At 40.3% G+C, this 13,258-nt stretch overlaps 1 protein-coding gene across 8 annotated transcripts in view; it reads left to right on the top strand.

The window, feature by feature from the left end:
• Window positions 1–13,258, top strand: part of LOC140455186 (coiled-coil domain-containing protein 158-like) — a 170,074-nt gene that overhangs the window by 85,550 nt on the left and 71,266 nt on the right. For 7 of the 8 annotated variants that reach the window (XR_011952850.1, XM_072550361.1, XM_072550083.1 and 4 more), the window contains 2 exons: window positions 6,606–6,720; window positions 10,354–10,473. Coding sequence is in view for 7 of the 8 variants with exons in the window: in XM_072550361.1 (XP_072406462.1) it covers window positions 6,606–6,720; window positions 10,354–10,473 (235 nt within the window). In the remaining variant the exon portion in view is untranslated. The remainder of the gene's footprint in view (window positions 1–6,605; window positions 6,721–10,353; window positions 10,474–13,258) is intronic. The other variant, XM_072550158.1, reaches the window with a different exon arrangement.

Raw genomic sequence — 13,258 nt, 5'->3', positions numbered from 1 at the left:
GTTAGGATATCTGGTCGGCATGGACAAGTTGGACCGAAGGGTCTGTTTCAGTGCTGTACATTTCTATGATTCAATGGGCAATTATTGCTGCCCCCGCCAGTGATACCCACAACCCACAAGTGAGTAGAAAAAAACATTTAATTTTATTGAAAATGTTACCAAAAGATCTTAACTTAAGGCTACAACAATGTAAAGTCCTATTTAGAAGAATCAACCTTCAACTGCATCACTTATCACACTTATAGGTGATGTTATTGGCTTTAACAGTGTGAAAACTATCACGTTCTATTCACTGCCACATCTCTGACTAATCCAATGAACCTGAGGTTGTGATAATTTATTGCAATAATGAAGGAGGTAATCAGAGTACAGTCTGACAGCATTGACTTGAAACACCTTCCACCAACTTATAATGAAAGTTGTAACCTCTGGGTGAGTGGAGGCAAAGGGTGGATAAGGGTTAAAATGTAAACATTGGTTAGACATGACAATAACTGTGATGGAAGAGAAAAAAAATTACAAGATAGTCAAATATCAAAGCTTTCCCTTCCCTGACACTGTCAGCTAAATCCAGGCTTTAGTATGCAATCTTTTACGTGACTTCCACAATATTCAACTGACATTACGCAGCCTTATTTTCACTGTCTCCTTTTCCTAGGGTTAGTACAGCTATAATTTCACCCTTATTGAGAAGGAAAGTTTAGTTAACACCCATGCCGTCTTTGTCTCTCTCTCTATCTCTCTCTCCCCCTCCCCCCAATCCCACTCAAAAGTATGAAATCTGAGCCTAGTGGAGAGGTGTCATAGGAGATCAGCTTATTGGCTGTTCAAAGATAACAAGCAAAGATCATAATTCTTAATTGGTATTCCTTTTTTTGAAATGGCATCGGTTTTGAGACCCACTTGTAAAGAGTTACCAGATAGTACCTTTGCAAATTTTCTTTGGGATTTTAAGATTAGATAAAGATAAAGGCACGACATGATGAATTATACGATAACCAGTAATCACTTTTCCATAGAGTAGAACAGCTGAATCATGAACATGAGGAAGAATTGTCAGCACTAACTGAAAAAGTAAACCGTTCTCGCAGCTTTGCCACAAGTTTCCAGAACCAAGTGGAGGCTATACAGTAAGTATAGACTTTCCCCAAAAAGGCACAGGATGATTTTCAAGAAAATCAATCAGTAAATTGCATCTTTTTAACTGGTTTGCCAAATCCATCACGCATTACTGTCATTGTATGGGCAATTGAAAGTTAAAAAACCATAGATGCTCCATGTGTCTTGGGTATTTTGTTTATTGTCTGCTCACAAGGATATGTAATGCAGTGGAGACTAGCTTTTCATGTAAGGTGTCAAATGAAGCAAATTCTACTGGTAAGCATTGAAGGAAAAGGTGTAATGTCGGGTGTGGAAGTATTATCAAAAGCAACAGCATGACTGATGGGGGACAGTAGACTGATATATCTGGCACGTTAACTCAATATTCCTGGGGCTGTGGGAGTGAGGTGGGTTGATCAAGATAGATGGGTTAGATGGGAATGTGGGGAATTTCAAAGTCAGGTTAATTGGCAGGGTTATCAGGAAAGGAATGTTAACACTGGAGGGTTCACCAGCTGTCAGAAGAGGCTGTCTCTGAGACTCAATGCATTGGTTAGGTGGATTGGCCATGTTAAATTGCCAATAGTTTCCAGGGATGTGCAGGCTAGGTGGATTAGCCATGGGAAATGTAAGGTTACAGGGTGGGGGGTTGGGGGGCTCTTCGGAGGCTCAGTGTGGACTTGATGGGCTGAATGGCTTGATTCCACACTCTAAGGATTCTATGATTCTATGCATGAGAAATGACTGGTGTTTCCTTCCATTATGGTGTAAACAAGTCATTGAGTCATGGAGATGTACAGCACAGAAACAGACCGTTCGGTCCAAATTGTCCATGTTGAACAGATATCCTAAACTAATCTAATCCCATTTGCCAGCATTTGGCCCATATCCCTCTAAATCCTTCTGATTCATATACCCATCCTGATGTCTTTTCAATGTTGTAATAGTACCGGCCTCCATCATTTTCTCTGGCAGCTCATTCCATACACGCACCACTCTCTGTGTGAAAAGGTTGCCTCTTAGGTCCCTTTAAAATTTTTCCCCTCTCACCCTAAAGCTATGCCCTCTATTTCTGGACTCCCCCACCCCAGGGAAAAGACCTTGTCTATTTACCCTATTCATGCCCCTCACGATTTTTCATCTCTGTAAGGTCACCCCTCGGCCTCTGACACTCCAGGGGAAACAGCCCCAGCCTATTCAACCTCTCCCTATAACTCAAATCCTTCAACTCTGGCAACATCATTGTAAATCTTTTCTGAACCCTTTCAAGTTTCACAACATCCTTCCAATAGGAGGGAGACCAGAGTTGGACACAATATTTCAAAAGTGGCCAAACCAATGTCCTGTAGAGCTGCAACATGACCTCCCAACTCCTGTACTCAATGCTCTGACCAACAAAGGAAAGCATATCACAAATAAATGGAATGAGCAGGGTAGTGTTTCATTCTGTGAGGGTGGGGGCATCCGTGTTACACAGACATCGATAGAATACAGGTGAAAGGCGCACATGCGATGTGAATGGCATTAAGCCACCATAAGCAATTTTGACCACAAGCAATTATTTGTAGTCTTGAAAGAGTAACCCTTGGTGCCAAAGTAGCAAGCATCTTTCAAGTTCCCATAGCCTGTAGATGATGTAGGAGATGCTCATTTCATGCACTGGAGCATAAAACCTCATGTATCTCCGAGGGTGACGAGACTGTGTACCTTCAATCAAATCACAGAAGCGTTACGGTGCGCAAGGAGACCATTCAGCCCACCAGGATGCCTGCACTGCTCTTCAAATGAACATCTTTACCGCATGCAATCTCCTACTTTTTCCCAATAACCTTGCACCCTACTTCTATGCAAAAAAAATCCAATACCCTCTTGAGTGCCTCAGTTGAACCTGCCTCCCCCACATTTGCAGGCAGTGCATTCCATCTGTTAACAACTCACTGGGTGAAAAGAAGATTTTGTTAAGTCATATTTGCTTCTTTTACAGATCACTTTAAATCTATGTGCTCATAAGCAGAAACAGTTTTTCTCTTGAAAACTCTATCCTAAATCTTGTAGTTGCAGCTCGACAGATATTTTCTCACATATCTGATTAAAAAGTGAACAATATATTTACAAATGTGTGAATGTATTTACAATAAGGTGTCATTGGTGCTGCCTATGTGCCCTCAGAAGGTCATTATCTTCCTCTCCCTTCCACCACATCTCAATGCATTCTTGGGTTCTGTAGGTGAAGTGGTGGAACCCCAATCCACAATGGAGTCCATGGCCTTGGAGGTTTGGTTGGCAAACCCTGGAGTGTTTGTGACCAGAGGACTCAAATGTGCTGAGTGTACTTTGCCTAAAGGCAGATGCACCCTTGAATTTCTTGACTTGAACTCCTTTGAGGCTGAGGGTAGCAGGGAGGATGAAAGTGGAAATGCAGTTCCTCTGGAGTGACCCGAGAGGAAACTTCTAAGGGGACCTGAAAGTATTTCACCCTTGAGCTGGATGATTGTTGGGACTGTCTGGTTTACTTGTGAAGAAGGAGCACCTGGAGTGAGGTCACAATCCCATGTTCCCTGTTTGCTTGCCAAGGTACTGAGCACCAATGATTAGAATGATGGAGTTCAGGACTGTGCATATTTCCAGCTGACACTGAGATTCCAGTAAGTTTGGATATGAAGTGAGCTCCCATGCGATTGGTTGGCATAGTGCAGAATGGACATCTCATCAAGTTTCCTCTTTTTTTCTGGGGCAGGAAAGCTTGTGGGTGGTATGCCCGCCCAGTTGGCATTTGAAACCCTTAAGCAGGCATTTAACATTATTCACCCACTTGTTGATCGGAAACTTGCCACATGGGGAAGATCATCTAATGGACCCTGTTAAGTTGGTCTATCGCCAATCTCTAGGACATCAGCATACAAAGTAGTGCTTATAGCACTCGTCAGCGTTAATCCTATCAGCATCAAACACCTAAAACAATATTTTATCCAAGCTTCTTTTGCATTTTAATGTATACAGTAGTGCTGGAACATACCATTTTATAAGTTCCGGCTGTGGTAAACTGTGGGTAAGTGAAACCACAGAAAATGATTCTGTGGAAACAGGGGTCGCCCCGTTAGGTTCTTTTCCCAAGGTTTCACACAAGAGGTGCAATTCTCACACACCAACATCTGCAAACAGTTAAAGTTTATTAAAGCCTGTACAAGCTAGATGACCCCTTTGACACCCTTCATAGCTGTGCTACGTCAAGTCAAAGAGGCCCTTAACAAACAAAACACATTCCCTTTATATAGATCAGTTGGTAATGCTCACAGGTACTCGGGCCACTACCCCCATAACCACATATTACTCCAGGTACAATGGAAGGTTAAGGTCATCCTCGGAGATAATACCCTAATCCTGGGAATCATTATGCAAACATTTCCTGACTCCATGATTCCCCAAGACAATGTGGTTGTGAATATGCTTCAATATTGGGGGATGACCATGGAAACAAATTTGATTATACTCTGTTCCATACTCCGTCAGAATGTGCTCTCTTGGGATTTAAAAAGTTGGCAGATCTTAAAAGATGTGGTTGCTGTTGCACAAGGTGTTAGACTTTGAAAGGCTTAATGCTGAAATCAATGCCAATAGGATGATGACATATGGACTTGGATGGAGAATAGCTCTGGATCCCAAAAGCAATGTCCTACCATTTTGGTCTCCCTTATAGTGTTAGTAACTATCATACCAGAGGTGAAAATACATGGGGGTGAATTATCCCCACAAATTCTCCAAGTCATCCTGGAAAATTCACTAATGGCAATGACCAGTCAGAAAAGATCATGAGGGATAGAAGCAGGAATCGACCCATTCAGCCCATCCGTCTGGTCTGCCATTCCATAATGTTATAACTGATTTTAATTAAATGCAAGGAAATGGTGAGGAGCTGCTCCACCAGTTAAAGACTTGTTCTGTCCCACATTTATCACTGATAATTTCATAAGGAAACAATCAGCAACAAATGTGGGATAACCAGAAGAAGCAAGGTGAATTGTAGCAGTCAGCAAGACCAGTGGTAGCTGGACAGATGACTGAGACTGCAGAGCAAGGTCAGCAAGACGGGGGAGGGAGGTAGGGAAAGCCAGGAATTAGGCCAAGAGCCTGGGGTGTGAAGCTGTGTAACAAAGCTAGGTCCTGGAAACAAAATCATGGAGCTGGGGGTGGAATGACAATGTGACCTGAAAAATGGGGAGAGAGGAGCTGAAGTGGAGCAGGGGAGAGGAGAGCTACCGAGAGAGGATGAGGGTCTGCAAGGCAGGAAGAAAACCACAAAGGGGAGTGAGTGGTTGTGTAAAGGTTTGAAAACAACTGCAATAGGAAAATAGGCTGCAAAGAGGAGCCCTTAAAAAACAAAAAGTAACTCCTAAAAATCAAAAAGTAGCTCTGCAAGGTAAAAAAATGACTTTGAACCTTATATTGAACTAACGTAATTTGTGCTTAATTGCCATCGAACAGTGAAAAACGTCATGTTTTAGACAAAAGCCTCTGCTTGTTAGCCTACCAAATGACTTTCTTTCCACAATAGACCAGTTAGTCCCTATGGATCTTCATCCTGAAGGAGGAGGATGTCAGCAAATCTACCTGATTTATCTTTCAGTAAGGTAATAGTGCTTAGGGTTCATCAAACAACATGGTGAGCAGTACTGAAGGTTCCAGTGGACTTTGAAGAATTTTTCTGACCCAACTGGAGGAAAACTAGTTGTGCAGCAAGAAAAGCTGAACAGTTCATTTTCGTCCATCAGAGTCTTTATAACATAAATATATTGGGCTGTGCTTAACCCTGTTCAAAGTCTAAAACTTTCCACAACAACCACATCCTTTAAAATCCCCAGGATGTAATCCATCAGGTCCAGAGATCTCATCAGGCTTTTAGTTCCATCTTTTTTCCAGTTTTTTTTTCTCAAGTGATGGAGAATATTTTAAGTTTCTCATTTAACTTTACACGAGATATTCTTGTTTGAGGTGGGCATGTTTCTCATGCCTTCCCATATTCCAGGTCTTTTTGCAACAGTTTGGTTCTCATCTTTCTGACAGATCTTTTACTGTTATTGAATATTTTACTGTTTTTCTTGGACAACAGCATACCAGCGAAGATTATGTTTCTCTTTGCCCTTTTGATCAAACTTCAATAGTTTCCTGTATTTTCTCATTCACCCCAGTGTACAAAATGTATGTAGACATATTTTTCCTTTTACAGCTTCTTTTAAATCTATTTGCTTAATTGAGATGTGTGGTTTTGGGAGTGTTTAATTATGGTAACTGGATTATGTTCTGTAAACAAGGAGGAACCCAGTTTGGGTAACAAGTATTTACAATTCTTCCATTCTGTTTATTTTCTGGGAGTGTTGTTTGGTGTTCAGCCATATTCATATTTACTGAATATTCATATTTACTGAATATACATTTAAAATTTTTAAACATATTTTTCTGTTAGTAAATAATGAAAAATATTGAGTCAACATTTTTCCTACCTCCAGAGACCAGGCCAAGAATCAGAGCACAATGTACTCACGGCAGCTTACAGAATTGGAGACCACAGTCTGTCAACTGCGATCTGAATTACGAGAAGCAAAAAGGATGTATGAAGAAAAGGTCTGGTGTACATCTTTATATACAATCTCTTCTTTTGATTGCTTTCAACTTAATAAAAAAGCACATACTGATAAACAAATACGTTAGGAGTCATTTAATGTCAGAAACCCTTCCTTTCACTGTCGCCTTATGAGAAAGATGTGTCCTGCAAAGAGAGATAAGTTGGTTAAACAATTGTTGTCAGTATCTGAAAGTGGCACACATCATCCACAGTGGTTAGCACTGCTGCCTCACAGCGCCAGGGTCCCAGGTTCGATTCTAACCTTGGGCGACTGTATGTGTGGAGTTTGCACATTCTCCTTGTGTCTACGTGGATTTCCACCGGGCGCTCTGGTTTTCTCTTATAGCTGAAAATGTGTTGCTGGAAAAGCGCAGCAGGTCAGGCAGCATCCAAGGAACAGGAGAATCGAAGTTTCGGGCATAAACCCTTCTTCAGGAATTGCCCAAAGTGTTAGATAGATTAGATTAGATTAGATTAGATTACAGCGTGGAAACAGGCCCTTCGGCCCAACAAGTCCACACCGACCCGCCGAAGCGCAACCTACCCATACATTTACCCCTTACCTAACACTACGGGCAATTTAGCATGGCCAATTCACCTGACCTGCACATCTTTGGACTGTGGGAGGAAACCGGAGCACCCGGAGGAAACCCACGCAGACACAGGGAGAACGTGCAAACTCCACAGAGTCAGTCGCCTGAGGCGGGAATTGAACCCGGGTCTCTGGCGCTATGAGGCAGCAGTGCTAACCACTGTGCCATCGTGCCGCTCACAAGGTACATTAGGAGAAGGTGAGGACTGCAGATGCTGGAGATCAGAGCTTAAAAATGTGTTACTGGAAAAGCAAGCAGGTCAGGCAGCATCAAAGGAGCAGGAGAATCAACGTTTCAGGCATAATTCCTGAAGAAGGGCTTATGCCTAAAACATCGATTCTCCTGCTCCTTTGATGCTGCCTGACCTGCTGTGCTTTTCCAGCAACACATTTTTAAGCTCTGTTAGCTACATTAGTCAGAGGGAAATTGGTCTGGGTGGATTACTCTTCGGAGGGTTGGTGTGGACTTGTTGGTCCGAAAGGCCTGTCTCCACACTGTAGGGAATCTAATCTAATCTAAACAAGTAAACTTGGAGAAGGTTAACTGTAGCTGCTGTGTTAATCCACAAACCCCATGTAAAAATGCTAATTTTGAGGTTTTATCATAATGCATTATAAACAATGTATGCATTGTATAATGCATCATAACCCCCAACTATACAAGATTTATGCTTGGGACAAATTAAAATGACTTTTTAGATATAGTGCTTCAACAAGAAATTTTATGACTGTATGGGACAGGGTGACCCATGTTAAAAGATGTGTAAATTCTTGACACTTCTGCCGCTGACTGGAACATCACCAGTTATAATAGTGCATGCGCACCGCTGCTACTGGCATATGCATAACTGCTCCTAAAATGTTTCCAGTCAGAGGCAGAATTTTAGATCTCGGAAAAAGAAACAGCAATGTACACTCACACTCTATAGGAAGTTGCATTGTGAGCATCTCTGTGGAAATTCTTAATATTAAAATTCAGCACTTGCGTGTGTGTATGTTGCCAATTGTACCACCAAGTAGCATTGTAATGGAATTCCACTGCATCCTTCCAGTGTAGCACAGAGAAAAGCAAAACTTACGTCATAGCTCCCAATCTCTGGTGAAATCATAAACTCAATGAGATTTTGAATGCTGACTCCCTAAGTTGAGTCTGGGGTGATAAGGCTTTATGCCGCGTGTTTCTACCTAGCTTTGGTTGCTCATTGGTAAGTAATATGGCTTTTGAGTCCAACATTTGATAATGATTTTTCTCTTGAGTACTTTGGTCAAAATACTTCTGTATTAACTTCAATCAAACATGTCACAAAGTCATACAGCACAGAAACAGATCCTTTGGTTCAACCAGACCATGCCGAACATAATCCCCACCTGTCTTCTGCTGACCCATATCCCTCCAAACCTTTCCTATTCATGTATGTATCCAAGTGTCTTTTAAATTTTGTAATTGCACCCACATCCACCACTATTCCACACACGAACCACCCCCTTTGGGAAAAAATAGCCTCTTATGCCTTTTTAAAATCTCTCTCCTCTCACCTTAAGTTTATAACTTAAACTTTCCATACCAGGCAACATCCTGGTAAATCTCTTCTGAACCCCCTCCAGCTTGATAATATCCTTCCTATAACTGAGCAATCAGAACTTGACCCAGTATTCCAGAAGGGGCCTCACCAATGTCCTGTAAATCTCTCCATAACTTCCCAACTCCTATACTCACAGGACTGGGCAACGAAGGCAAGCATGCCAAATGCCTTTTTAATCACCCTGTGTATGTGTGATGTAAACTTCAAAGATTTATGTACCTGTACCCCTAGATCCCTCTTCTACAACACCACCCAAGGCCCGACTATTAATTGTATAGGCCTTACCCTTGTTTGTTACACCAAAATGCAGTACCTTGCATTTATCCAGATTGAAGTCCATCTGCCATTATTCAGCCCATTGACCCACTTGGTCAAGATGTCTTTGTAATCTTAGAAAACCTTCTTTACTGTCTACAATGTCACCAATTTTGGTATTGGATGCAAACTTACTAACCATGCTTTCTGTATTCTCATCCAATCAGTTATATAAATGATATACAAAAGAGGACCCAGACCCAATCAAATGAAACAATGCTGTGGTCACAGGCCTCAAGTCTGAAAAGCAACCCTCCACCCATTACTTTCTGTCTCTGGCCAAGAAGCCAATTATATATCCAATTGGCAAGCTCACCCTGGATCCCATGTAACCTAACTTTACTAATTAGTCTACTGTGTGGAGCCTTGTGAAAGGCTTTACTAAAATCTGAATAAACATCTACTGCTCTGCAATCATCATCAATCATTTTGGTAACTTCCTCAAAAAACTCAATCAAGTTTGTGAGACATGATTTTCGTTGCACAAAACCATGCTGACGATTCTTAATCAATTTTTTGCCTTTCTAAATGTCCATAAATCTTATTTTTTATAAATACCTCCAACATTTTGCCCCTAACTGAACGCAAACTCACAGGTCTATAGTTTCCCGGTTGCTCCTTACAATCTTTTTTAAACAAAGGTACAACATCAACCACCCTCCAGTGATCAGGCATCTCACCTGTAGCTATAGATGATGCAAGTATTTCTGCAAGGGGTCTTGTAATTTTCTGTCTTACTTCCCACAACGTTAGATCAGGTCCTGCAAATTTATCCTTAAATATTAGAATCAAATCTCCACGTTGAAATTTGAGAATCCCATTTAATGAATTTCCTTGTTATATAGGACGTTTTACAGAAGAAACAGTTAAATGATAAGTGTGCTCAACGCAAAACCTTGCAGTTAGTTGGTTGGTTAACTTGGTTAAGGAATGCAATAATAAAAACGGATAACTTGAATTTTATAGTTAGTCTGTGTCAAGCAAGTGAGTTTGCTATCATTAATGCAGCTGGCATTCTGATGCTAACACTGAGATTGCAACTGCACATGTGCAGGCAGTGCTTTCCCCAGTGTTGTAGAACAAGGAAACACTTGGTTTAAACTGATTCAGAGCTTCATAGCAATTTTATGCTGTTTTATCAGATAGAGAACTTGGAAAAACAAGTAGAGCAATCTAATTGCGAGATTTACAATTGCAAAAGAGAAAAAAATGAATTCAGGCAACAGGTAGAAAGCACAAATGGTCGACTCCAACTTTTAATGGTAAGTCTAGTTGCTGGTTAATTTCTAATCTGAAATCATTAATATTTAATATGTTAAACAGGATAGTACTTTGTATTAAATTATAATTGCTTTTAACTGATTCCACAACTTTTCATTTATACAAACCTTCACTTGCTGAACATTTAAGGAGAGTCTAGGACCATACATCATAGTCTCAGAGGTAAGAGGCACCAGTTTAAAACTGAGATGAGGAAGGATTTTTTTCTCTGAAGGTTCAGAGTCTTTGGAATTTCTTTGCCACAGAGAACTGTGGTGGCAAGGTCCTTCTATATATTTAAGTCTGAGATAGCTAAATATTTATCAGTAAAGGAATCAAGGGTTGTGGGTAAAAGGCAAGAAAGTGTAAATGAGGAATGCCTGAACTGAATGGCCTCCTCCTGTTCCTATTTCTAATGATCTTACGGTCTTAAAATAGGAATTGCAGTCTTCCCACAGAGGAACATAATTCAGGTACACAGCCAATAAGAAAATCACATTCTTCATGAGTAGAAGAATAGCCATCCATTATAATGCCTCGTTCCAGTCCCTTTCTTGGTTCTTTTCTCTATTTACGAACATAATGTCTCTGAATTCTTTCACATTAGAAAAATAATTTTGCCTTATTATTTTTAACTCTTAATTAAGCCTGTGACATTTTTCCCAATTCAATATTATTTCCATAATGCAGTTTCCCGGTAAAATTCATTTAGAAATTATAATGGAGCAAAGTACTAATGCCACCTTGGGTGGGTAATGGTAAGTAAAGCATATCCCTGTTGAGTAGGCTGGGTATCCAGTTAATCGCAACTTGGACTCAATTGGTGGCTGCTCTGGTTTTATAATCTTTGTGAAAGATCAAAGATTGGACTTTTGTGTGGACTTGAGAAAACCAGACCCTCATGCTCTTGCTCCTTCTGAAGAACACACCTAATCCATACGTGACTTTGTGTGGGATTTTCTTTGCCTTCTCTCATAGGGATTATGTTTTGTAAGTTGTGGTGTATGCATTTGGGTACTGGTGCTGGAAAAGGCCAATCTTGGTTCTCCAACACTGCAGCTCAGCCCTCAATGTCAAGTGAAGGTTCCCTAAACAAATTTGGAACAGCAATAGGCTATTCAGCCCTTCAAGGCTCCTCCAATTATCTATGAGTTTATGGCCAATCTGTTGATGTCCCAAATTCCTCATTTCCTATATCCTCAATAACCTTTGATTTTCTTGCCTAACAAGAATCTAACTACTTTGATCTTAAAAGTATTCAATGACTCCACCTTTGAAACTTTCTGAGGCAGAATTCCAAAGTCACCCAATCCTCAGAGAAAAAAAATGTCTCCTAGTTCTGGACTTACCCACAAGCATGAACATGTTTTCCATATTCACATTGTTAAGAACGTTCAAGTTCTTTTAAACCTCTATCAAATCACTCCTCACTCTTCTGAACTCGTGAAAACAAGCCCAGTCTGTTTGAGCTTTTCTAATCAGACAACTCACTCATTACAGGTATCAATCTAGTAAACCTTCTCTGAACTGTCTTCAATGCAGTTACCTCATTCCTTAAATCGGAAGACTGTAAATAATATTTAAAATGTGGCCTCATCAATGCCCTGTATAACTCAAGCAAAAATCTTGTCTTATGTTCAATTTCTGTCATTTCAAAAGGCTAGCAACACATTAGATTGACTGATTGTGCCATCACTGCAAAGTAATCTTTTGTGTTTCATGCGTTGGTACACCTGGATCCCTGTGCATCTCAGAATTCTGTAGTTATTCTCTGTTTAAGTGACACTTTGTTCACTTACCTTTGTGCTATCTGCAAATTTAGCAATCATATCTTTGATCCTTCATCTCACTCAATAATATAAATTATAAAACATTGTGGGCTTAGCACAGACATAGTTATAACCTCAGTGATTTGCTTCTAAGAGATTCCCCATGACTGACATCAAGTTAACTAGCTTATAATTCACTATTATCTGCCTCCCTCCCTCCCTCATATAAAGGGGTTATATTTGCTATTTTAAAGTCAAAGTGAAACCTTCATGGGATATAACAAACTTTAGGAAGTTAACACCAAAGCATCCACTGTCTCATTAGCCACCTCTTTTAAAACACTACGATGAAGTCAAATGAGGACCCAGAGACTTATCAGCTGTGGCGCCATCAGCTTTCTTTGTACCATTTCCTAAATGGTGATAATTTCACCAAGTTCCTCTTTCTTCAATATTCAGGGTTGCAGCTACTACAGGGATGCTTCTTCTATCCTCTATAGTGAAGACAGAGGCAAAAGATTTATTTATCATATTCACTATTTCTTTTTTACCTGTTATGACTCCCATTCTTGCCCTCTAGAGGACCTAATCACTTCACTTACTCTTTTTCTTTATAAATACTTATAGAAATTCTGATTGTTTTTACATTTTTAGTTAGTTTTCTCTCAAGCTCCAATTTATTTTTCTTGATTAATTCTTTATTCATTTTATGTGATTATTTGCCTTCTGACCAGTTGTAAATTACCTTTTTTTTGTATGCTTTTTCCCTCGGTTTGATGTTCTCCTTAACTCATTTAGTTAACTGCAGATGGTGGTCTAGCCCTTGGAAATTCTTTTTAGAAGGAGTGGATATCTGACACAGCTTCTGTACTGACCTGCCTGTTAGCCTAATATCACTTCAGCTAACTCACATAATTGCTCTTTTTCAGTTACTAGTCTTAGAGAGCCACTCTTCTCCCTTTCATAATGGATATAATGATCAATCATATTATGATCATTACTACGTCATCACTGATAC

The sequence above is a fragment of the Chiloscyllium punctatum genome, chromosome 1 (genome assembly GCF_047496795.1).
Source record: "Chiloscyllium punctatum isolate Juve2018m chromosome 1, sChiPun1.3, whole genome shotgun sequence".
NCBI lineage: Eukaryota > Metazoa > Chordata > Chondrichthyes > Orectolobiformes > Hemiscylliidae > Chiloscyllium > Chiloscyllium punctatum.
This window is presented reverse-complemented; position numbering and strand designations above follow the sequence as displayed.